Source organism: Dendrobates tinctorius, unplaced genomic scaffold, assembly GCF_039654945.1.
Source record: "Dendrobates tinctorius isolate UK_male_01 unplaced genomic scaffold, ASM3965494v1 ptg000003l, whole genome shotgun sequence".
NCBI lineage: Eukaryota > Metazoa > Chordata > Amphibia > Anura > Dendrobatidae > Dendrobates > Dendrobates tinctorius.
Genome location: NW_027361671.1, coordinates 51720584 through 51747026, shown reverse-complemented (window position 1 = coordinate 51747026; position 26443 = coordinate 51720584). Strand labels below are relative to the sequence as shown.

The 26443-nt window shown below is 44.1% G+C and overlaps 1 protein-coding gene across 1 annotated transcript in view; it reads right to left on the bottom strand.

The window, feature by feature from the left end:
* Positions 1-17298: 17298 nt before the first annotated feature.
* The window catches only part of LOC141089676 (histone H3), a 52744-nt gene continuing 43599 nt past the window's right edge, over positions 17299-26443 (bottom strand). Inside the window, exon 2 of the mRNA XM_073576188.1 lies at positions 17299-17749. Coding sequence (XP_073432289.1) covers positions 17337-17747 — 411 coding nt within the window. The 5' untranslated portion in view covers positions 17748-17749 and the 3' untranslated portion in view covers positions 17299-17336. The remainder of the gene's footprint in view (positions 17750-26443) is intronic.

Below are 26443 nucleotides of genomic sequence, written 5' to 3'. Positions count from 1 at the left end.
AAAAACACACTTCATTTGTAAGTGCAGAGATATATTTTTATAAGTATCACTTACACAGATTACATAGGTTTGCCAAATATCAATAAGCACAAAAAGAATCTCCACTGTGATTGCTCCCTGATAAAAAATGCCATGAAGACTACAATATTAATTAATATTAATGTAAACATGGAATTATAAGGTTATCTACTTATGCTTGCAGTAGCTACTTGATATGTAGACACTCATCCCTAAGTGCAAATGTATTCTCATTTCTCATCTGGCTGTACCTCTCTAGTCCTCACTGCCATAATTTATGCATTATAACACTTTATCATCAACTTTGCAATTAGACTGAATGTGATGTACAAAATGGTTTGATAAGAGCATTAAACCATATAAAAGATGAAGTCAATCTAAAATGTCATGATATGACCATAAAGACTGAATTATTGCAACAGTAAAGCGCAACAAGTTAGAACATCCTCGCTAGACCCAGTATCATCATCGTCAGCAGTAATGTAATTTCATCATGGCCTTATCTATTTATGTGGGTCATGAACCCATCAATTTACCTGCTTGCTATATGTGAAATACAAAGATGCTTGGCACCTAAAGATCAGGAATAGGTCTTACTAGAGGTTGATGCTTAAAAATCAACATTGTCATAAATTCTGACATTTTAAATTAAATTAATTTACACTTTGCTTTAAGCTGTAGGAAGACATTTCCGCTTCATTTATCCTCTCAACCGATTATTTCAACACATGCAAACAGATTGCTTTATATTGTCAAAATGAGACCAAATGCTAATTATTAATCAGTTCTGCTACACTGTATGAATAACAATTATGTGGGTTTCACACATCCATGTTTCGCACTCCGTACTCTGTCCATGATGCACAGACTACCCGCGGCTCTCCTGACAAACACAGCAGCCTGCTAGTATGAGAGTCAGCAGCTTCATAACCAGGTGGCTAGTCCGTGCTTCACGAGCCTGATACAAACTACAATATATGGATGGGTGAAAATGTTTCTCATTTTCAAATTGACCAAAACCTTAAGTCACCAAGCATGAGAATCAGAATATTTCCATGTCTATGAGGCTACTTTTTTTCAAGATTCCTGTGCTCAGTGTATCTTAGACTCAGTGAGTTACAGTTTTGCTGTTCTTCGGAATTAGGGTCATGTTAAGCTGTCTGTATGGTGACTGACAGCTCTGTCGCTCAATAAAGTGCAGAGGTGTGCTGAGTTGCCAGTATTTTTATAGACAGTTGAGCTATCCAGTATAGTGTAAGGGCGTGCTGGGTTTCCTGCAGGTGGTACCTGTTCTTAGTGATTATCAGTCATAGCATTTGCTCAGTGGTGCATATTTGCCTTGTATTTCTGTACTCCGTTTATTGATCTATTGCTGCCTTACCTTGGACCTTGCTGAGACCATCTGTTTACCTAACCCCTTTGCTTTGATCTGCTATTCTCCTGGTATTCTGACCTTGGATCATGATCTGACTATGCCTTTGACTTTCCCCTGTAATTTACGATGTGCTCTCTTGGCATCTGACCTCGGCACTTTTGACTATTCTGCCTCACGACTTTACAGAATAAAATATTGATATTTGCAGATGATACAAAACTATGTAAAGCAGTCAATACAACAGAAGATAGTATTCTGCTACAGATGGATCTTGATAAGTTGGAAACTTGGGCCAAAAGGTGGCAGATGTGGTTTAACAATGATAAATGTAAGGTTGTACACATGGGAAGAAGGAATCAATATCACCATTACACACTGAATGGGAAACAACTGGGTAAATCTGATATGAAGAAGGACTTGGGTATCCTAGTTAATGATAAACTTACCTGGAGTAGACAGTGCCAGGCAGCGGCTGCCAAGGCAAACAGGATCATGGGGTGCATTAAAGAAGGACTGAAAACACATGATGAGAGCATTATACTGACTTTGTACAAATCCCTGGTTAGAGGTTAGCAAAATTAGGATTATTTAGTCTAGAAAAAAGATGACTGAGGGGCGATCTAATAACCATGTATAAGTATATAAGGGGACAATGCAAATATCTCTCTGAGGATCTGTTTATACCAAGGAAGGTGATGGTCACAAGGGGGCATTCTCTGCGTCTGGAGGACAGAAGGTTTTTCCTCCAACATAGAACAAGATTCTTTTCTGTTAGGGCAGTGAGAATCTGGAATTCCTTACCTGAGGAGGTTGTGATGGCGAACTCAATCGAGGGGTTCAAGAGAGGTCTGGATGTCTTCCTGGAGCGTAACAATATTGTATCTTACAGTTATTAGCTTATTTAGAAGGAAGTAGATCTGGGGATTTATTATTATGTAATATAGTCTGATCTGGATGGACAAATGTCTTTTTTCGGCCTTGCTAACTATGAATAATGTCACAATGCAACTGGCCACATACTATTTTTACCCACCAAATGATCCAGTTCATACACTCTGATCAGGTGGCGAATCTGAACCAGATGGTCCAAAATCTGGTCAGGGAGCACCAGAAGCTAGAATCTTTACAGTCCCAGTTGCAGGGTCAGTTTTCTAGTACTATGGGTGCCTCCAAAAGCTATCCGCTACGAACTGTATTTATGACTTCTGCACCTTCTGACATGCAGTTGATCTCTCCCGAACCAGTAGTGGCACTTTCTGATATTTTTTCGGGGGAGAAAGACTAGTTTAAGGTATTCATAGACAGCTGTAGACTATTTCTTACTCTGACGGCCGTCTGTGAATTTGGGCTGCAGTAGGAACAGCACCCCAAGTAACCCCGAGACCCTTAACCACTATACAGGGATCTGGAATTGTAGCAAGGCCCAGGGGGTAGCTGTCTGGTGGAGCAGTGGACCAGAGCAGGACGGCCACCAAGGGGTTAAAACTAAAACCCATAATCGTGGTCAGGAGGCAGGAGTTGGGGGCTGGAGGCCAACAGAGGTGCAAAATCAGTAGGCAGAAGAAGTGTCAAAAGTCCGGGCCAAGGTCAGTAAAACCAGAAGGGCAGCAAAGGTACAGAATCAGCAGGCAGTAGAAGGGTCAGGAATCCAAGCGAAGGTCAGCGTCAAAAAATCGGAAGAGAGGCAGAGGTACAAAACGGCAGGCAAAAGAATGGTCAAAAATCCAGACTGAGGTCAGCGTTAACTATAGCAATTCACACAGTAGCACACAGGGGAACCAAGAATATATCCGGTGGCATGCAAGACCAGTCCCACGGTATTTGAGGGATCAGGTCATCCCTCACAGGTTCCCGGACTGATGATGTAATTAGGACCGCCCCCAGGACCAGGCCAGATGGTGATGCAGTAAGCACTACATGACTGACATAGGGGCGGAGCCTGCGCCCACCAGATGCCTGCGCAGGAGCCTCTTCTCTGTCACCACCCTCACCCAGGGGCGAACCATGGCACCTCCCAGTGGCCAAGGCAGGAACAGCCGTCCCCGAATCCTATGGAGACGCGACGGTCCGGCGCCTCCTAGTGGTTAAGACCAGAACAGCAGGCCCCGAGTTTGGCGGCGACGTGTCAGTCCGGTACCTCCTAGTGGTCGAAGCCAGACCAGCAGGCCCCGAGTCTGGCGGCGATGTGCCAGTCCGGCCCCTCCTAGTGGCCGAAGCCGGAACAGTAGGCCCTGAGTCTGACAGCGACGTGACAGTACCCCCCTTCTAAGAGGGGCCTCCGGACCCTCAAAACCCAGTTTGTCAGGATGAAGGAGGTGAAACCTTCTAATTAACCCCTTGGCATGGATGTCACTAGCGGGGATCCTGGAACTCTCCTCTGGGCCGTAGCCCTTCCAATGCACTAAATATTGCACGGACGCTCTCACCAAACGGGAATCAAGGATACCCTAGACTTCGTACTCCAAGGCACCCTTGACCAAAACTGGAGGAGGAGGGGACTGGACAGGATGAATTGGGGAGCGGAACATCTTGAGGAGGGATTTGTGGAAAACATTGGGTAATTTAAAAGACTGAGGGAGTTTTTAGCGAAAGGCTACCGGGTTAATTACCTCTAATATCTCATAGGGACCAATAAATCTGGGACCCAGTTTGGCAGATGGTACCTTAAGCTTAATGTTCTTGGTAGACAGCCAAACTTTGTCCCCAACTCCCAGGTGCGGCCCCTTTGACCGCCGTCTATTTGCGGCCGAAGCCTGTTTGACCTGGGAGCCTTTCAAGTTTGTGTTCACCTCTGACCAGATGGTCCTTAAGTGATGTATGGATTTCTCTACCCCCGGGAGCTCCAACATCTTTGCCGAAAATGAACCAAAATGTGGGTGCAAACCATGATTGCAGAAGAACGGGGTGGTTTTGATGGATTCTTGGTATTGGTTATTTAGGGCGAATTCGGCTAACGGGAGATGTTCCACCCAATCGGACTTATGTTCCGAGACATAGCGGAGATACTGCTCTAGGGCCTGTTTGGTACGCTCAGTTTGACCATTGGTCTCAGGGTGGTAAGCGGAGGAGGAGAATAATTCAACGCCAATGCGTTTGTACAATGCCTTCCAGAATTTAGAAACAAACTGGGTACCTCAGTCGGACACGATATTCACCGGAGCGCCATGCAGTCGTATTACATGAGTTTCTGAATTAGGTAGTCCAGACAGGGGAACGAAATGGCACTGCTTACTGAACTTGTCCACCACCACCCAGATACATGTCTTCCCTTCTAAGGGTGGCAGGTCAGTAATGAAGTCCATGGAGATGTGGGTCCATGGACTCTCTGGGGCGGTCAAGGACTGGAGCCGGCCGGCAGGCCGATTATGGGGGGACTTGGCGCGAGCACAGGTTTCGCAAGCTAGTACATAATCTTTACAGTCCTTAACCACCGTCGGCCACCAAAAATTCCTAGTCACTAGTCTGGCGGTATTATTGACACCAGGATGGCCTGCCAGGACAGAATCATGCGACTCCTTCAGAACTTGTAGATGAAACGGGGCTGGAACAATTTCTGGGGGGCGTCGTGTCCGGGGCTGGTTCTGAGGACCTACGGATCTCCTCCAGAAGGTCCAGAGACACTGCCGACACAACGATCCCATTGGCCAGTATTGGAACCGGTTCCGATTCCTCAGCCTGTGAGGGGCAGAAACTTCGAGAGAGAGGGTATCAGCCCTTACATTTTTAGTCCCTGTCATGGTCCAGTCCGGAGTTTATCTTCTGCTGTCTTCACTCCGGACTGGTCATGCGGGGGTTAATCTCCTCAGCCTCGTTCTGGAGCTAGCTGGGCTATTTAAATCCCTCACAGCCTGCTGCCCAGTGTTAGTGATAGCTCAAGCTTGCAGTTTAGAGCCGCTGACCCTTGTACCCTGGTGATCCTCCTGCCTTTGACTGATATTCACGTGTATGACCCGGACTGATTTCTGACCCCGTCTCTTGGTATTCGTCTCTGCTGTTACGTTCCCTCTCTGGCATCTGACTCCCTGGCTTGTACCCCGACCACGTATTTCGTCTCACATTTTGGACCCCGTGCTCATGTTCTGGCTTTCTGTCTCTCGGCTTTGGTATTTTGACTACGTGTATTGCTGCTCCTTCTGGTACGTCTGCTCCTGTTAGTTTCTGAATCGGTTCGTCTGACTATTCTCTCTCATTACCTGTGGCACCTGTGCTGTTGCTCAGGGTTGCTGCTCTTAGTGTATAACCTCTCTTCCCTCACCAGCTCCCCCTGGTGGAGGTTTCACTACATTATCACTAACCTCACATTTAAACGGGATTTTGCATTTTTTTTTCTTTGGCCATGGATCTGCTGCATAACTTGGCAGATCAAGTGTCCAGTTTGACGCAGATGGCGCAGGACTTTTCTGTGAATCATCAGTCCCTTGTCATGTCTCAGACCCTCTTACAGAAAGAACTGACTGAGACTATTAAGACCATGCAGGGAAACACCTCTCATATTGTTTGTCCACCAGGTGACTCTGTAAATGTTATTTTGCACTCTCCTGAACCCTCAGTTAAACTTCCTGACACATTTTCTGGCGAAAAAGATAAATTTCATATATTCAAGGAGAGTTGTAAATTATGGTTTTCTCTTAGACCCCGATCTTCTGGGGATGAGACTCAGCGGGTGGGGATTGTTATCTCCTTACTTAGGGAGGGTCCCCAATCCTGGGCTTTTTCGTTGCCCACTACTGCCCCTGAACGGATGTCGGTAGATAGGTTCTTTGAGGCCGTAGGACTTATCTATGATGAACCGGACCGTGTTAGGGTGGCAGAGGACACTATTTTGGGTCTGGGGCAAGGGAAGCACTCAGCCGAATGGAACAGCTCCGAATTCCGTCGATGGTCCACTGAGGTGTCCTGGGACGACTCTGCACTGAGATGTCTGTTCAGGAAGGGACTGTCGGATTGCTTGAAGGACGCTCTGGCTCTCCATCCACCTCCCAGTTCATTGGAGGAGGCTATGAGTCAGGCTATCCGTATGGATCGGAGACTGCGGGAGAAAGGTGTTTCTCAGCGAGGGGTTCCGTTTTTCCCTGCTAACCCTGATGTTTTGCTTCCATCTGAACCTATGGAGGTGGGAGCCACCAACCCCCAGGAGAAAGAGAGGAGACGGCGACGTGATGGAAAATTGTCTTGCTACTGTGTCTATGTCATCCGTCAACCTGGAGGGTATTCCGGAGTACCTAAAGGGTTTTAAGGATGTGTTCTCCGAAAAGGAGGCTGAGGTTCTACCACCACACCGCCTATTCGATTGTGCCCTGGATCTTGTTCCCGGTGCCAAATTGCCCAAAGCCCGGCTGTACAATCTCTCCGGCCCTGAGCGGGCTGCTATGAGGGGGAATATCTCTGAAAGCCTCCGTAAAGGGCATATACGGCCATCTGTCTCTCCCGTGGCAGCGGGGTTCTTTTTTGTAAAAAAGAAGGATGGTGGTTTACGCCCATGCCTCGATTTTCGAGAACTGAATAAAATAACCATAAGAAACGCCTACCCTCTCCCACTGATACCTGATTTGTACAATCAATTGTCGGGGGCCAGGTGGTTCTCTAAGTTGGACCTCAGGGGAGCATACAATCTCATCCGTATGCGGGAGGGGGATGAATGGAAAACTGCGCTTCTCACCTCTGAGGGTCTGTTTGAAAATTTGGTTATGCCCTTCGGTTTGACTACAGCACCAGCGGTATTCCACAATTTCATTAACCATGTTTTTTATGATTTTATTGGATGTTTTGTAGTTGTTTATCTTGACGATATACTTATATATTCTTCTGATAGACAAAGTCATATGGGTCATCTTCATGCGGTTCTCCAGAGGCTCAGGGAGAACTCACTCTTTGCCAAATTGGAGAAGTGTTCATTTTTTACTCAAGAAGTGTCCTTTCTAGGGGTCATCCTGTCCGCTGAGGGGTTTCGTATGGACCCTAGGAAGGTACAGGCCATTGTGGATTGGGTGCAACCCAGAGATCTCAAGGGTCTTCAGCGATTTCTGGGTTTCGCCAATTATTATAGAAAATTCATCAAGGGGTTCTCTCAAGTGGTCAAACCCCTCACTGACCTCACCCAAAAGGGAGCGGATCTTAAAAACTGGTCAGCTCCAGCTGTGGCGGCGTTTTCTTTGTTAAAAGAACGTTTCATGACTGCTCCGATACTGGTGCAACCTGACTTGTCTAAACCATTCATCGTAGAAGTGGATGCCTCTGAGGTGGGAGTGGGGGCTGTGTTGTCCCAGGGGCCCACCACATTAACTAACTTAAGACCCTGTGCCTTCTTTTCTAAAAAATTTTCCTCTGCTGAAAGGAATTATGATGTGGGTAACCGAGAGTTGTTGGCCATTAAATTGGCTTTTGAAGAATGGAGGCATTTTTTGGAGGGGTCTGTCCATCGTATCACTGTCATTACAGATCACAAGAATCTGTCTTACATCGAATCCGCCAAACGTCTGACTCCGAGACAGGCAAGGTGGTCACTTTTTTTTTCCCGATTTCAGTTTTCCATCACTTTCAGACCAGGTTCCAAGAATGTGAAGGCGGTTGCCTTGTCTCGCAGCCTAGATCCGGTATCGCATCCGGAGCCTCCTTCCTCCATTCTTCAGCGCGGGGTGGTGGTGGCTTTGGTGTCCCAGAGATTGGAGCAGGAGATTCGTGAGGCCCAATCTCTTGCTCCCCCGTCCATACCTGAAAATAAGCTCTTTGTGCCTGTCCAGTATCGGTTAAGAGTGCTTCGGGAGTTCCACGTCTCAGCTCTGAGTGGGCATCCAGGAATCTCGGCCACTCGTAAAGCCATCACTAGGCTGTCCTGGTGGCCCTCGTTGACTTCTGACGTCACTGGTTTTGTGTCCTCCTGTGAAACTTGTGCCCACGCTAAAGCCTCCCACAACCAGCCGGCCGGGGAATTGGTGCCACTGCCAATTCCGGATAGACCGTGGACTCACCTGTCCATGGATTTCATCACCGATCTCCCACCCTCTAATGGCAAAACCGTGATCTGGGTAGTTGTGGATAGGTTCAGCAAACAAGCACATTTTGTACCCTTAACGGGCCTTCTTAATTCTGAGACTCTATCTGGGCTGTTCATTGAGCATGTGATTCGGTTGCATGGTGTGCCTGTCAGTGTGGTGTCTGATAGAGGGGTGCAATTCGTGTCAAAATTCTGGAGAGCTTTTTGTAAAAGGCTGGGCATCAGTCTGACCTTTTTATCGGCCTACCATCCCGAGACCAATGGTCAGACTGAAAGGACCAATCAGTCTTTAGAGCAGATCCTGCGGTGTCTTGTCACATCCAGACAGGATGATTGGTGCTCTATGATACCTATGGCGGAATTCGCCTTCAATAATCGTGTCAATCAGTCTACTGATACTTCTCCTTTCTTCTGCAACTATGGGTTTCACCCTCATTTTGGTGAATTCTCCAGACTAGATTCGGAGTGTCCAGGGGCTGATTCAGCCCTTTTGCGGTTGGAGGAGGTTTGGAGGGAAGTTCAGAGAAACATTGGGGAGGCTCAGGGCAAATATAAGTTTTTTGCAGATAAACGACGCTCGGTGGGGCCGGCTTATCAGGTGGGGGATAAGGTATGGTTATCCACCAAAAACATAAGGCTGAGAATTCCCTCTGCTAAGTTGGGTCCCAAGTTTATTGGTCCGTATGAGATTTTAGAGGTGATTAATCCTGTGGTCTTTCGCCAGCGGTTGCCTCCGTCATTACGGATTCCTAATGTGTTCCACAAAGCGCTTCTGAAGCCCTCGGTGCCGTCCTCTGACGAGTCTCCCTCGCACCCGCCGCCTGTTATGTTAGATGGGCAGACCGAGTACGAGGTGGAACAGGTGGTGGATTCTCGTATGCTCCGTCGTTCACTTCAGTACTTGGTCCATTGGAAAGGATACGGGCCGGAGGATCGGTCATGGGTGCCGGCGCGTTCGGTCCATGCGGATCGGTTGGTCCGGGCCTTTCACGCTCGTCATCCAGGGAAGCCTGGGGGTCCAGTGGCCCCCCATTGAGAGGGGGGTACTGTCATGGTCCAGTCCGGAGTTTATCTTCTGCTGTCTTCACTCCGGACTGGTCATGCGGGGGTTAATCTCCTCAGCCTCGTTCTGGAGCTAGCTGGGCTATTTAAATCCCTCACAGCCTGCTGACCAGTGTTAGTGATAGCTCAAGCTTGCAGTTTAGAGCCGCTGACCCTTGTACCCTGGTGATCCTCCTGCCTTTGACTGATATTCACGTGTATGACCCTGACTGATTTCTGACCCCGTCTCTTGGTATTCGTCTCTGCTGTTACGTTCCCTCTCTGGCATCTGACTCCCTGGCTTGTACCCCGACCACGTATTTCGTCTCATGTTTTGGGCCCCGTGCTCATGTTCTGGCTTTCTGACTCTCGGCTTTGGTATTTTGACTACGTGTATTGCTGCTCCTTCTGGTACGTCTGCTCCTGTTAGTTTCTGACTCGGTTCGTCTGACTATTCTCTCTCGTTACCTGTGGCACCTGTGCTGTTGCTCAGGGTTGCTGCTCTTAGTGTATAACCTCTCTTCCCTCACCAGCTCCCCCTGGTGGAGGTTTCACTGGACGAAACGTGATCACAAAGTTAAACCTTGAGAAGAACAAAGCCCACCTAGCCTGCCTAGGATTCAGTCTTTTAGCTGACTCCAAGTAAGTCAGGTTCTTGTGATCTGTGATCACTGTAACCTTTAGTTTAGCACCTTCGAGGAAGTGGCACCATTCCTCGAAGGCCCACTTTATGGCCAACAATTCCCGATTCCCTATATCATAATTTTTCTCAGTAGGAGAGAATTTTCGGGAAAAGAAGGCACATGGACGGAGTTGAGTGAGGGAGGCAGTGCCTTGGGAAAGCACTGCCCCTACTCCAACCTCAGAGGCATCAACCTCTACCACAAAGGGGCGGACTAGATCAGGCTGGATTAATATTGGGTTGGCAGAAAAACAATCCTTTAAAACAGAAAATGCCTGAAGTGCCTCAGGCTTCCAATTAACCATGTCTGCCCCCTTCCGGGTCAGATCCGTGAGCGGTTTTGTGATCTCAGAGAAGCCTTTGATAAATTTACGGTAGTAGTTTGTAAACCCCAAGAATCACTGCAGCGCTTTTAGAGTTTTGGGTTGCACCCATTCTCTAATGGGTCGGATCTTAGCAGGATCCATGCGGAACCCCTTAGCAGAAATCATGTACAACAAAAATTGTACCTCCTCAGCCATAAAAACACACTTCTCCAGCTTGGCAAATAGAGAATGTTCTCTAAGTCTCTGGAGCACAGAACGGACATGTGTACATGTGTAAGAACATCAGCAGAGTAGATCAGGATGTCATCTAAATAAACCACTACATATACCCCACAGATATCCCTGAAGATATCATTCACAAAGTTTTGGAACACGGCAGGTGCGTTACTTAACCCAAATGGCATAACAAGATACTCAAAATGACCAAGGGGTGTGTTAAACGTGGTTTTCCACTCATCTCCGTCTCTTATGCAGACAAGATTGTAAGCTCCCCGGAGATCAAGCTTAGTGAACCAATGGGCCCCCAGTAGTTGATTAAACAGATCAGGGATGAGTGGAAGTGGATACTGATTTTTAACAGTAATAGCGTTCAGCTCACGATAATCAATACAAGGTCTGAGTCTACCATCTTTTTTTTCCACAAAGAAAAACCCAGCCCCTTCAGGTGAAGTGTAGGGTCTAATAAAACCTTTTCGTAAGCTGTCTGTTATGTAGTCATTTATGGCTACGCGCTCTGGACCAGAGAGATTAAATATTCTCCCCTTAGGGAGACGAGCACCTGGGACCAAGTCTATAGGACAGTCATACTTTCTATGAGGAGGTAATTTCTCAGACTCCACTATGGAAAAAACATCCTCATAGTCCCTGAATGCATATGGTATAAAGGGTGTTTTAATTTTAATTTGGTTCACTGACAGCAACATACAGTGATTCTGATACTGTGGACTCCAGCGCACGATGTCACCTAGATGCCAGTCAATAACAGCATTATGCTGGCACAACCATGGCATACCTAACACAACTGCATGTGATAAAATGTGAATAACAAAAAATGACATATGTTCTGTGTGTAATGCCCCCACTGACATAGCAATTTCTGTAGTAACAAATTCCACTCCACCCTGTACAATAGATGTACCATTAATTGCAGTGGTTTGAATAGGGGCATTAAGCTTTAGCAAAGGTACACCAAAATTCTTTGCAAGCAAAAAATCCATGAAGTTGCCTGCAGAACCACAATCCACATAAGCCTTCACACACACAGAGATTTCTTAGAAAACGAGAGAGAGACGGGTAACAAAAGTTTAGCCGCATTTGCGGGCAATACCTGAGCATCTGGGCCAGCACGACCAGAGCTGCCCAGAGGCTGAAGTCCCAGGAATGTGGATTTCTGACGCTCAGCATTTCCCTTGAAGTCTCCAGGCTGCAGCATGCTGGTATAGGAAGATGGGAGTGTTCCTTCAGGCTGTGCACTGAAGCAGGTGTTAGGCCGAGAAATCAGCTCAGGTAGGAGAAGAAGGGAAAAAAAGAGTTCAGGAGACTGCTTTTATATATAATGGACATACATACAAAAAGCAGTTTTTTAGGCCGGATATAATGTGACAGCCGTCTGCGGATCTGGGCTCCAGTAGGAACAGCACCCCGAGTAACCCCGAGACCCTTAACCACTATACAGGAATCTGGAATTGTAGCAAGGCCCAGGGGGTAGCTGTCTGGTTCTGGTGGAGCAGTGGACTAGAGCAGGACGGCCACCAAGGGGTTAAAACTAAAACCCGTAATCATGGTCAGGGGGCAGGAGTCGGAGGCTCAGTCTTCAGGGGAAGTGTCCCAGCAGGTGGGAATACTCAAGTCCCTTCTGTGAGGGGGACCTCAGATTTGGGCATTTTCTTTGTCCCCACTAGCCCCTAGAATGGTCTTCTGTTGGTGCCCTTTTAGCCACCTTAGGAATGATCTATGATGAAACTGACAGTACAGATCGTGGAGGCCAAGATCATGAACCTGACACGGGAGCTGCATCGCTGAGGACTATAGTTCCAAGTTCCGGCAATGGTCCTCTGAAGTTCTGTGGAATGATGCAGCTCTCATGTGCCAGTTCCACAGAGGTCTTTCTGATACTCTAAAGGATGTTTTGGCTCTGCATACTCCACCTTGTTCCATGGGGGAGGCCATGACTCAGACCATTCAATGGATCGAAAAATTTGGGAGAGCTGTCATGAATGACAGGGGGTTTCTCTCATTCTCCCTGAGTCTGTCCACTTACTCTAGGTGGAATCAATGGAGGTTGGAGCTGCCAGCTTTTGGGCCATTGAGAGGAGACATTGATGGGATCTTGGACTCTAGCTCTATTGTATTCACACTGGACACTTTCTTAAGAACTGCACACCACACCCTCTAGCAAGCAAACTGATGAGAAACGACTAAGTCTGGGTTATGGTCGAGGAGTTCACCCAGACTCCCAGGTACCTTTTTACTTCTAAAACAAAATACTGCTAAATGTGAGTTACTTTTTAAGAACTAATTGTTATTTCTGCATTAGCTTTCATTGACTGCGGTTCTGCAGCCAAATTGGTTGATTCTTGACTGGTTCTGAAATTTGGGTTAAAGACACTTAGGTTGGAAATACCCATTCAACTTTTTTGCCATTGACAAGACACCATTACTCCAGAATCTTGTCCAGCTGGTAATGGTGGAGTTCACACTTAGAGCGGGAAAACTTTACGCTGAGTCCATCTCCTGTTATGGGTTGAATAATTTACCGGCTGGGTTGGTATTAGGCTTTACATGGTTATGTATTTACAATCCTGTTATTAAATGGTGTCAGAAGGATATTGTTAAATGGAACCCCAATTGTTATGAGAAATGTCTTAGCTCTGTATAAATTCGCTCCGCTAGTCTGGAGGGACTGCAGGCATGCCTGAATGACATTAGAGATGTGTTCTAGGGAAAAGAGGCAGAGATTTTACCTCCTCATTGTCATTATGATTGTGCTAGTGATCTTGTCCCTAATGCCAAAATAAAATTACTAAAGCTCGTCTGTATAATTTTTCAGGACCTGATTGTACTATGTAAACAAAAGTTTATGAAAAAATGGTTTTATAAATCCTTCTTCCTTGAAAGGAATGTCAATTTGCATATTTAATTTCCCAGATAAGCATGCAAGGTGTTTAAACCTCCTCATAATGGCATGTCAGAGTTGGCATGCCACTCTCAACAAAGAGAAAACTTTCCCTTTAGATCCCAGTCTTAGCCTCTCATCTAGCCAGATCGGATTTCATGCGTTGCATTGATGAGGGGCAATACCACAAAACACTGTGTCTGCAAATTGAGATTTTGATTTGGCTTTTATCCTCAGTCATGTTGCAAGGCTCATTAAAGAGTCGATATTGACGTGTAAAATTGCTACTTCAAATAGGTCACTCTGAAGTTCAAATCCTCTTCCTCCCTGAAGAGACAATTTGCATATTTAATTTCCCCAAGGGTGCATGCAAGGCGTTTAAAGGGCCTGTCACACTAAGCGATATCGCTAGCAATATCGCTATAACTTGTGACGTTATAGCGATATTGCTAGCGATATCGCTGTGTCTGATACTTACCAATGACCGCTCCCCCGCTGGTTATCGCTGATCGCGCGAGAACGTCCTGGACCGTTTCTCGTCGTCAGCTTCCTGCGGCGCTTCCTGTGGAGAGACGAGCGACGAGCGTTGACGCGGGCGGGAGGACGCAGGATCGCCTAGTGTGACAGGTAAGTAGCGACCCCCGTCCCCAGCGATGTCGCTGGTGAGATCTGCCTGTGTGGCAGCTCACTAGCGACCACTTTGCGATGTACCAGCGATCCTGACCGCGTCATATCGCTGGTCGGGATCGCTGGTACATCGCTAACTGTGACAGTACCTTAAGTCTCCTCATACTGGTGTGCCAGACCTGGCATGTCACTCTCCACAGGAGAAAACTTACCCCTTAGTTTTCTGTCTAAGAGATATTGTTCCTGGGTGTTCATTGTATTGGCTGAAAGGTTTAAGATGTCTCCTGGAATGGTGCAGGCAATAATTGATTAGACTAAACCTTGTGACCTTAAAGCATTACAATGTTTTTTAGGATTTGGCTATTACTGCAGAAAATGTATTAGGGGTTTTTCACAGATTGTTTAACTTCTCACCAATCTCACACATAAGGGGGCAGATCTTAAGTTTTGGTCTCCGAATGCTATTGAGCCATTTAATAAATTTAAGAGTATTTTATGTGTGCTCCAGTTTTAATCCAACCTGATTTCCAGAAACCATTCATTGTGGAGGGGGATGCTTCAGAGGTCAGGGTAGGGGCTGTATCATCTCAAAATTCCAAAACACTGACCAACTTGCGATCATGGGCTTTTTTCTCTAGGAAATTGTTGTCTGCCTAGAGAAATTATGATGTTGGGAAATGCGAGCTGCTCAAGGTTAAATTAGATTTTGGAAAATGGAGATCTTTTTTGGAGGGGGCAGTTCATCAAGTCACGATGGTGACAAATCATAAAAATAGAGCCTATTTTGAATCAGCTAAACAGCTAATCATAAAACATGCCAGATGGTCCTTATTTTTCTTTAGATTAAAATTTTGTACCACGTTCAGGCCTGGGTCCAAGAATGTGAGGGCTGGCACTTTATCCCGCAGCCTTGATTCGGTTTCTCCTCCAGAGCCTCCATCCTCCATACTTCCTCATGGTATTGTGGTTTCTATGATATCCTCTGAATTGGATGTGGAGATCAGTAAAGCCCAACCATTGTCCCTTCCGCTTCTTCAGGTCCAAATTATTTTTGCCGGTGTACCTAAAATTGCATCTATTGCAGGAGTTTCAAGATTCCGTCTGGAGTGGTCATCTTCATGTTACAGCTATGTGAAAAGCTATTACTAGACTTTTTGGTGGTCATCAATGTGTAATGATATTAAAAATTTTGTATCAGCGTGTGAGACCTGCGCATGCACTAAAGTCTATAAAACGGGCTGGCCGGGGAATTGGCTCCACTGTCAATTCCAGATTGACTGTAGACTCATTTGTCCATGGATTTCATTAGTGATTTGCCTTTGTCTGGTGGTAAAACTGTTTTGGGTGCTAGTTGACCGATTCAGTAAACAAGCTCACTTTGTTCCATTATCAGAGTTACCTAATGCTGAAATGCTTTCCAGGTTATCAATCATGTGGTGAGATTGCATGATATTGCTTTGAAGATTGTATCGGATAGAGGGGTGCAATTCATCTCCAAAATCTGAAGTGTTTTGTAATAAATTGGGGATTGATTTGTCAATCTCTGCTTACCACCCTGAAGCCAATGGTCAGACAGAGATGACAAATCAATCATTGGACTAACTTTTAAGATGTTTGGTTGCTGCTCAGCAGGAGGACTGGTCTTCATTTTTACCTCTTGCTAAATTCACTTTTAACAGTCTAATCTATAAGTTCACTGTAACCTCACCTTTTTTAGTAACTATGGTTTTCATCCTCATTTTGGTGAACTTTCTAGGGTGAGTTCTGGGTGTCCTGGAGTAGAGGCGGCTATACAGAAACTTGTGGATGTCTAGCAGGAGGTCCACAAGAATATTGGGGTGGCTCAACTTTGTCAAAAATGGAAGGCTGATAGGAAACGTTCAGTGAGTTCTGTCTTCAAAGTGGAGGATAAGGTTTGGTTATCTTCCAAAAATATTGAGCTGAATGTACCATTAACAACGTTGGCTCCTATATTTATTGGCCTGTACGAGATTCTGGAGGTAGTAAATCCAGTTGCCTTTAGAGTAAACCTTCCTCGGTCTCTTTGTATCCTTAATGTCTTCTACAGATCCCTGCTAAAAGAGTTTTTCCCTTCGGTGTTGTCTGTCTTATCCCCGCCTCCTCCAATTTCCATCTATGGAGGTTTTGAGTACGAGGTGCAGAGGATCATGAATTTTTTCAGGATACAGACACGATGAGAGATCCTGGGTTCTGGCTCATTATGTGAATGCCGATCGTTTGGTCAGGGTCTTGCAGCTTAGGTTTCCTGGCAATCCAGGGGATTGAGTGGCTCCCCAAGAAGAGGGGGTACTGTCATGATTCCTCCTCTCAGTGTGTCTTGGATGCAGTGAGTGACAATTTTGCTTCCCTATGTAATCAGGATAGTGCTAAGCTGTCAGTTTGGAGAGTGACAGCTCAATTTAATCTAGTGCAGGGGCATGCACTGGGAGGTACTGAGCTTCCTTCAGGTGTTCTCTGTTCTAAGTGACTACCCAGCTTCTTAGCTAGGCGGTCAATCCTATATCTCTGGCAGTCGTAGCATTTTCTCAGTGGTGTATGTTTGCCATGTATTTCTGTGCTGTTTTTTGATGTATTGCTGCCTGAACTTGGAACACTTAATAAGATAAAGAAATGCAAATTTTATTAGAAAAATTTTTAAAAAAGGTTTTACAGAGATGAGGGATTCAGAGTAAGCGTTGGCACCCTTGAAATTGCAGTTGGGAGAAAGTACCATTCAAATATAAGAGTCCTTAAGCAGTTTGCATAAGAAGAGTGGTCCAAAATTCCAGTTGAGAGGTGTACGAAGCTTGTTGATAGTTACAGGAAATGACTGATAGCAGTTATTTATTCCAAAGGGTGTGGAACTAAATATTAAGTTGAGGGTGCCAACAATTTTCAACCGCCCATTTTGGGGGTTTTGTGTAAAATGATGTTGAACTTGCCATTTTTCTCTATTTTTTTGTGTTGTACCAATTCACACAAAGGAAATAAACGTGTATAGCAAAACAAATGTAATTGCAATAATTCTATGGGAGAAATATTTCATTTTCTGGAACAATTTTAAGAGTGCCAACATTTTCAGTCATAACTGTATATGTACATCAAAAAGAGAGGTATGATCCCAAAATATATATACATTGGTTGGAGCCCGGGAAGATCTAAGCTCTCTCCCCACGGATCCTGCGGGCCAACTGGATGTCTTTGGGCATGATTGTTACCCTCTTGGCGTGGATGGCGCACAGGTTGGTGTCCTCGAACAGTCCCACCAGATAAGCCTCGCTGGCCTCCTGCAGGGCCATCACCGCGGAGCTCTGGAAGCGCAGATCAGTCTTGAAGTCCTGGGCGATCTCCCTCACCAAGCGCTGGAAGGGAAGCTTACGGATCAGCAGCTCAGTGGATTTCTGGTAGCGGCGGATCTCACGGAGAGCGACTGTTCCTGGGCGGTAACGATGCGGCTTCTTCACTCCACCAGTGGCAGGAGCGCTCTTCCTGGCGGCCTTCGTGGCCAGCTGCTTGCGAGGAGCCTTCCCTCCGGTGGATTTGCGGGCGGTCTGCTTCGTCCTGGCCATAGCTCGATGTAGAGGTGAACAGATGTGATAAGTTTGCCATAAAGTATTTCATATAAGTCAAGTATAGGAACAAACAAATTGTGCATGTATAAATAGTAATAGTATATAGATAAAGCAATATAAAAATAATGCAAACTTAACCTCTGAATGGATGGCCACTCCCAAACGGGTACACTTCAGTGTAATCAGAACCCAATTTTTAAATACCCACTGACTATTCTTATTCAGCAATAAACACGTTTCTATTCCTAGTTAGCACCAAACCTGCCATCATCCTATCAATAACAGAAGTAATTCACATGCCTTATTGTGCTTCCATTATCCTTGTAGACTTCTGCTTCAGGTCGCCTCAACTGGTTTTGTTTAAAGCAAATGTATGCTTTTCTTTAGGCATCAAGATTATCTAACTTTGTCTTTATTCACTATTTTTGTGGATTCCATGATGTATTAAAACAAAACAGCCTCCTCTGTGTTGATTTATAATGGGCAACATAGTGTTCCAGTGGGGTCTCTGCTCTTTTGACACCAAGGATTAGTTTTCCATTCAGTGTATGGACTGTGCAGCAAAGTCCAATTAATATAGCCTAGCATTAAAATGCCATCTAAGAACTATCTAAGAACTATATTACAGCATTTTGTATATATTTTATCTTATGGCGCTGTAATATGACAGGACATTTTATTAGGTTCTTGCTGTACATTTGTCCTAACTGCACAGTAGGTTTTATTTGCTTCATTTCACCATGGCTGTATGGGAACATAATAACAGCAGTTTATTTGTCGGGATGTGTTGTGTGACTGCTATGTCTCTGTGATGATATGTTATGCATACACAGTTCTAGTACTTTTGCTTTTAGATGAGATAATATTTTTCTGAGGACAGTTTACTCTCCATTTAGTGTGTTTTATGTTATTTTTATACAAGGAAGGTGCAATTAACCATGCTCCACTGAATACATTGAAAAGTCAATTTTATGACTGGCTGCAGTTGAAAATAAAAGCTATTACTTGTGAAGCATGTGAAATGTAGACCTGATGCTTTGATGGTTGGAGTCATTATTAACAAAGGACAAGGCCAAAGTTATAATAATAGACTGAAATGCAAAGCATCAAATATATCCAATTAAAACTGATTGTACCAGATTGTTCTTTTACAATGTTGAGTAACGATCATGTGTAGGTGCTCTCTATTTCAAATGAAATGGCATGCACTCAGAATTTTCAGTGCAGTCATGTAGAGACCACTGAGCTACCAAAAAAACATATGATCATCCCCGCTATCAGAGCAAACATGCTTTAAATTATCTAGACTTCTACTATTGTGCAAAGTATACAGAAGGTAGATAGGTGAAGATGAAAACATTTTGTAGAATTTCACCACAAACTAACTATTGTCATTCCAAAATTCAAAACATAGATCAAAGTTGTATGAAGGGTTACATTCACAGTAAATAATTGACTAGGATATAGCGTTAAAGTCTAATTATTGACGCCCACTTAGAGTTTTAGTGTCCATCGGGTGTCAAAATGGAACTGTGCATTCCTTATGCAACTGCCTCTCTATTTGGATCAAAAAATGTGCTACAGAAGTCGGATACCCATTGATTGGATATTGATGGCATAATATAATGATATGCCATCAATGTTTAGGGTGGAATAATCCCTGTACAGTAAAAATGTAGACAATATGAAAAATATTTGTTATGGAAGATGTGATTTCACATCAGCTTGCCTCACTGGATCACTGTTATGGTATTTCAGTGACTTACTTAAAACTAACTTTGAAAAAACTGGTTGTGATGTCACATTGGTTTACTTTACATTGACACATTTGTGATGTCGCAGAACCTGAGACTCACCTTTGAAGTGACAGTAACTTCCAGGTGTTCTCCAGGTAAAGTAGGAACTTCAGCAGTGACTCTATCATGTAAGATCTTAACAGTGTGTGATATAAACACTGTTAGGATTCCACTCTGCTTACTGGTTTGAATAGTCATCATGCAATCACACACATGCTGTTTGCAATTTTGTTGTCATGTGATGATTAGTCTCTACTCCTTCATCTCCTAATCTATCATTGGAACATTGAGAGAAGTAGGAAAATAAACTAGTTGCCATGTGACCATAAGTATGCAAATCAAATATGACCAATGATTAAAAGCAGAGTAGAAGCATAACTATATGTATATTACACACTGTTAGCATTCAGCATGATACAGTCAATGCCAAAGTTGCTGCTTGGCAGAAACCCCTTTCGATGATTAAACCCATTTATGAGGTCTTAATATTTTTCCTGATTGAAACTATTTGGATGTCACTTAAATTACCTGATGAAAACACAGTTGTGACGAGAAAATGTAAGATGCGGTAATTGTTTAATGTGCTGTAACATTTTGTCTAATACTCTCCCTTGTATTATTAACAAGAAACTCTTTTACCCTCTTGCTTTCCAAAAAGTACTACAAATCTAATGAAGTCCAATAGCAAGTGACATCCAATCTATCAGTTATATTTATCCACTTCTGTCCTCAGCTGAACAATTCTATAGTGACCTTCGATATGACATTAGCACATCAGGACTTGATCAGAAGAGTCTCCAGCATGAAGACCAGTCAACTGGCACTAATTGAATGTCTTTGTATTGTATATTCAGTGAGCAGTGCTTGCGGCGGAACATTCCTAAAGTCTAAACTCTAAGCTTTTAGTAGGCTAAACAATCAAAAAAAAGTGACGCTTGTAAGTTCTCTTTAATATAAAATAATGTAAATGTGATTCTGTCTCCTTTTTGCTTTTATCACAAGGATTTTTTTTCTAATGAAACCACAAATTCACGATGAAAAAAAGACTTCTTGAAATAAATGCATTACTTTCTTTGCACATTTGTAATAAGCTATAATCAGATTTAAAGTGTGAAAGGTTTTTAACAATATTAACAGTGAGGCTGGATACTTCCCAGATCCCAACATTATATTCCATAGGTAACTGCCAATTTGGAAATGGCCTTTCTTAATTTATCCTTGTCACTTTAATTAGTACTTTCTGAAAGCAAGTTACATGTAGTCCCTGAGCAATAATGACCTAGTAGAAAAGGAACTTAGTCCTTAGACTTCCTGTTCCTGGGTCACATGTAATACTACATTTTACCCCTAGAGGCCACTGCAGGGAAAATAAGTGGATGATGCCAACTCTTCCAAGCAAAACTAGTTTTTTGTCACTTGTCTTCAGAGCTAAATCTGAGGCAATCAGCTTGGTACATTGTTATATAAATGACTGCTAAAAAGAAATAGGTGAGGATCCACTTGGCGACCAAGTTAACTGTGATGCAGCAGCAAAAAACACAAATGCAATTCTAGGATATATTAACAGAAGCATACAGTCTAGATCACGTGAAGTCATTATTGCCCTCTACTCCTGTTTGGTCAGACCTCATCTGGAATACTGTGTCCAGTTTTGGGCACCACATTTTAAAAAAGACATCAACAAACTGGAGCAAGTTCAGGGAAGAGCGACCAGAATGGTGACCTGTCTGTAAACCCTGTCTTATGAGGAAAGGTTGCAGGATTTGGGAATGTTTAGCTTGCAGAAGAGAAGACTGAGAGGAGACTTAATAGCAGTCTACAAATATCTCAAGTGCTGTCACATTGTAGAAGGATCAACTTTATTCTCATTTGCACAAGGAAAGACTAGAAGCAATGGGATGAAACTGAATGGGAGGAGACACAGATTAGATATTAGAAAAAACTTTTTGACAGAGTGATCAATGAGTGGAACAGGCTGCCACGAGAGGTGGTAAGTTCTCCTTCAATAGAAGTCTTCAAGTCTTCAAACAGAGGCTGGACAGACATCTGTTTGGGATGATTTAGCGAATCCTGCTTTGAGCAAGGGGTTGGACCAGATGGCCCAAGAGGTCCCTTCCAACTCTACAAGTCTATGATTCTATGATTTTATGATTCTAACTGGAATAAAATTTTCCTCATGGTTTAAGATAAACATCTATCTTTAAGGCATGGTTCAGAAGCCTGTAGATTCTGTCATCTGAGAAAATTAGACCATTTATGCAAATGACACTCTAATCAAACTGATCAGAGCTTGATCAGAGTGTCAGCATAGTGTGATCCAATTCTCTCATCATACGAGAGAATTGTATCACACGGTGAGGAGAAAATAGACGACAAAATTTCTCCATCTTCTCCATTGTGTCAGTCCACGTAAATCGGACTTTACTCAGATGTCATCCGAGTGTAGTCCGATGATTAACAAGCGCTCATTGACTTGCATGACCGAACATGATCCAATAATCAGATCAAAGTCAGACATGCGATGGACCGGCTGAGGAAAAAACTTTAGACGTCAATAAATCTCATTTGAAATTGACGTCATAAAATTTGAAAAGTTAAAAAATGAAGTGAAGGTAACTTTAAAAAGTTAGAATCAAAATTAGTCATGGTGCCATAGGGTGTCTACTCACTTGGTTGTGTTTAAGGTAGGCACAGGAAGAGATTTCAGTAAAAGGTACAGGGTTTATTAAGACTCCATAAATCGCTCAGGAAAATGAAACAAAAGACAGTCTCTTCCAGCACAAAGTGAAAACACAAGATAAGCAGCCAGGCACAACTCACAGCTGGGGGCTGCAACCCTCAGCTGCCAGCTTCAGCAAGGTTGGTTATCAAGAATAGAGGAGTCCCCACACTGTTATTTTAATTATTTAAATAATTTTAGAAAGTTGCGGGGTTCCCCCATTTTTCACAACCAGCCTTGCTAAAGCAGACAAATGGGGGCTGGTATTCTCAGACTGATAAGGGGCCATGGATATTGCCCTCCAGCCTAAAAATAGAAGCCTGCAGCTGTCCAGAAAAGGTGCATCTAATCTGGCACTAATCTGGCCTGACTCTTCCCACTTGCCCTATAGTGGTGGCAAGTGGAGTTCATATTTGTGGGGTTGATGTCACCTTTGTATTGTCAGGTGACATCAAGCTCAGGGATTTATAATGGAGAGGCATCTATAAAACACCTATCCATTGCTAATCCTATTATTGTATGGTAAATAAAGACACAGCCAGAATAAAGTCCTTTATTTGAAATAAGTCTAAACATTGTTATTTTTAAATAAAATGGAAAACTAACACAGTTATACTCACCTAACATCTATTCCACCAAAGCCCTTGTTCTGCTGTAATAAAACTAAAATAAAAAACAACAATATTCCTCACCTGTCTGTCGTTCTGTCCCATGCCGTAATCCATGTCTGGGGGATTAATAGTTTTCAACCTGGACGGTGCCAAGATGCAACCATCCAGGCTGAGAACCACTGGTGAATGAGCTGCTGCGAGCACAGCGTCAGTGACCGGCGGTGACGTCATCGAGGTTACGTCTAGTCACTGAGGCTGCGTTCACATCCGAGCTGAACTGCTGTGACCTCGGTGAGATCCCCGCTAGCACCATGGGAAAAAGTCACTGAATTCACCGCAGTTCAAGCTCAGTGACTTCACAACAGATCACCGTGAGAATTTGTCACCCTGATCTGCGGTGAAGTCACTGAGCTTGAACTGTGGTGACCTCATCACTGACTTTTTCCCTTGATTCTGAGGTCACAGCAGTTCAGCTCTGCTGGAAGCGAAGCCTCAATAACCAGAGATAACCTTGATGCTGTCACCGCCAGTCACTGAGTCTGCGCTCGCAGCAGCTCATTCACCAGTGGTTCTCAGCCTGGATGGTCGTGTCTTGGCACCGTCCAGGTTGAATACTATTAAACCAACAGGTGAGGGATATTGTTGTTGTATTTTAGTTTTATTACAGGAGAACAAGGGTTCTCAAACTGTGTTTGTTATTTTTTAATAAAATGGAAAACTGTGTTTAGTCTTATTTCTAAAAAAGTACTTTATTCTGGCTGTGCTTTTATTTACCATATAACAATAGGATTAGTAATGGATAGGTGTCTTATAGATGCCTCTCCATTAGTAAGCTGTGGGCTTGATGTCACCTGACAATACAAAGGTGACATCAACCCCACAAATATGAACCACACTTGCCACTGCTACAGGGCAAGTGGGAGAGCGAGGCTAAGTTCCAGAATTAGCACATCCTAGAGATGCGCTTTTTCAAGGGCGGCTGAGAGCTGATGTTTTAAGCCTGGGGGGGCAGTATTCATGGCCCCTTCTTAGACTATTAATATCAGCCAGCAACTGCCTGCATAGCCTTTGCTGGTTATTAATTATAGGGAGACCCTACGTCATTTTTTTAGGGTTCTCCATTTTAATAGCCAGTAAAGGATAACTATACAGTTGTGAGCGGATATTAATAGCCTGGAAAGTTGCATGGGTATTACCCCCTTCCCAGGCTATAAACATTGGCCCCCAGCCCTTGGCTTTCCTTCGGCTGGTTACGAAAATTGTGCGGGAGCACATTATTTTTTTCCGAAAAATAATCTTTTATTAATTAAATACATGTACAGAAAACTGCACACACTGTACTAATTGCATTTGTCACTGACATCTATACATCTAACTATTCTTTGTGTATTTACTGTATGTAATCCATCTCTTCTATCCTGTCATCTCCTGCTGTGATTTTACACTACGCAGCTGTTGAATTGCCGGCTTTTCTTCTATTTATCTATGTAATATATATATACACATGTATATGTGTGTGTCACTGACATCTACAGTATATATCTATGTGTTCTATGTGTCTATATCTATTCTATCTATTCTAACCTGTCACTCTGTGATTATTCTGTGCATAGCACATGAATTGACAGATTTTCATCTGTCTATCTATCTATTTATCTATCTAATATATATACATACACTCACTGGCCACTTTATTAGGTACACCATGCTAGTAACGGGTTGGACCCCCTTTTGCCTTCAGAACTGCCTCAATTCTTCGTGGCAGAGATTCAACAAGGTGCTGGAAGCATTCCTCAGAGATTTTGGACCATATTGACATGATGGCATCACACAGTTGGCGCAGATTTGTCGGCTGCACATCCCTGATGCGAATCTCCCGTTCCACCACATCCCAAAGATGCTCTATTGGATTGAGATCTGGTGACTGAGGAGGCCATTTGAGTACAGTGAACTCATTGTCATGTTCAAGAAACCAATCTGAGATGATTCGAGCTTTATGACATGGCGCATTATCCTGCTGAAAGTAGCCATCAGATGCCTGTTCTTAGCTGAGAGGAGTGGTACCCAGTGTGGTCTTCTGCTGCTGTAGCCCATCTGCCTCAAAGTTCGACGCACTGTGCGTTCAGAGATGCTCTTCTGCCTACCTTGGTTGTAACGGGTGGCAATTTGAGTCACTGTTGCCTTTCTATCAGCTCGAACCAGTATGCCCATTCTCCTCTGACCTCTGGCATCAACAAGGCATTTCCGGCCACAGAACTGCCGCTCACTGGATTTTTTTTCTTTTTCGGACCATTCTCTGTAAACCCTAGAGATGGTTGTGCGTGAAAATCCCAGTAGATCAGCAGTTTCTGAAATACTCAGACCAGCCCTTCTGGCACCAACAATCTTGCCACGTTCAAAGGCACTCAAATCACCTTTCTTCCCCATACTGATGCTCGGTTTGAACTGCAGGAGATTGTCTTGACCATGTCTACATGCCTAAATGCACTGAGTTGCCGCCATGTGATTGGCTGATTAGAAATTAAGTCTTAACACACAGTTGGACAGGTGTACCTAATAAAGTGGCCAGTGAGTGTATATACAGTGTATATATATATATATATATTTATATATATATGAGTGTGTGTAGCGGATATCTATATATCTATACATTCTATGTGTATATACAGGGTTGGCCTGGGGTGTCTGGGGCCCACCAGGGGAATGGACCCTAGGGGCCCACCCTACAGCTATATGCAAATATCTGTCAGTCATTATCGTCATTATAGAGGTGCATCGGCTGTAAAACACAGGGGTTTCCTGCACATCTACTGTGCACCCCCATCACTGGGATGTATAATTATGGTAGTTTAGGCCTCTTTCACACATCAGTTTTTTCAAATCAGTCGCAATCCGTCAAAGCGTGAAAAAAAACGGATCCTGCGCAGATTGTGAAAAACTGATGCGACGGATCAGTTTTTTTTACAGATCCGTCACAGCAGCTGTAGCTTGAGGAAACTTTGCGCTGAGAGAGAGAGAGAATTTTTTTAATGTGCCAGAATAGAAAATGCAGCTGTAGGGGTTAAATTAAAGGAATATAAATTATTCCGGGCATGCTCAGTGTTAAAAACGGAATCCGTTGCAGGATTCCGTTTTTTGACGGACAGTGACGGATCCTGCGCCCATAGGCTTTCATTATTGCCAACGATGGATGGCGCTGGATCCGTCGCTGTACGACTTTTCGACGTACACAAAAAACGTTGCTATGTCCGTTGTCTCTGGTCGACGGACAAAGAATTTCGACAGTTGAAACTTGCGGCCATCCATCACAATCCGTCGCTAATACAAGTCTATGAGAAAAAAACAGATCCAGCAGCATCAGTCTCTGGATCCAGTTTTTTCACAAAACGACCGATTGTGACTGATGGCAAAAAACTGATGTGTGAAAGAGGCCTTACATTAATGGGGTTCTTTGGTCTCAGAGGGAGACCCAGCTTTCTCACACTGGGCCCTACATTATGCTGCAAAATTTGTTGGTAGTCTTCAGACTTCATAATGCCATGCACACGATCAAGCAGTCCAGTGCCA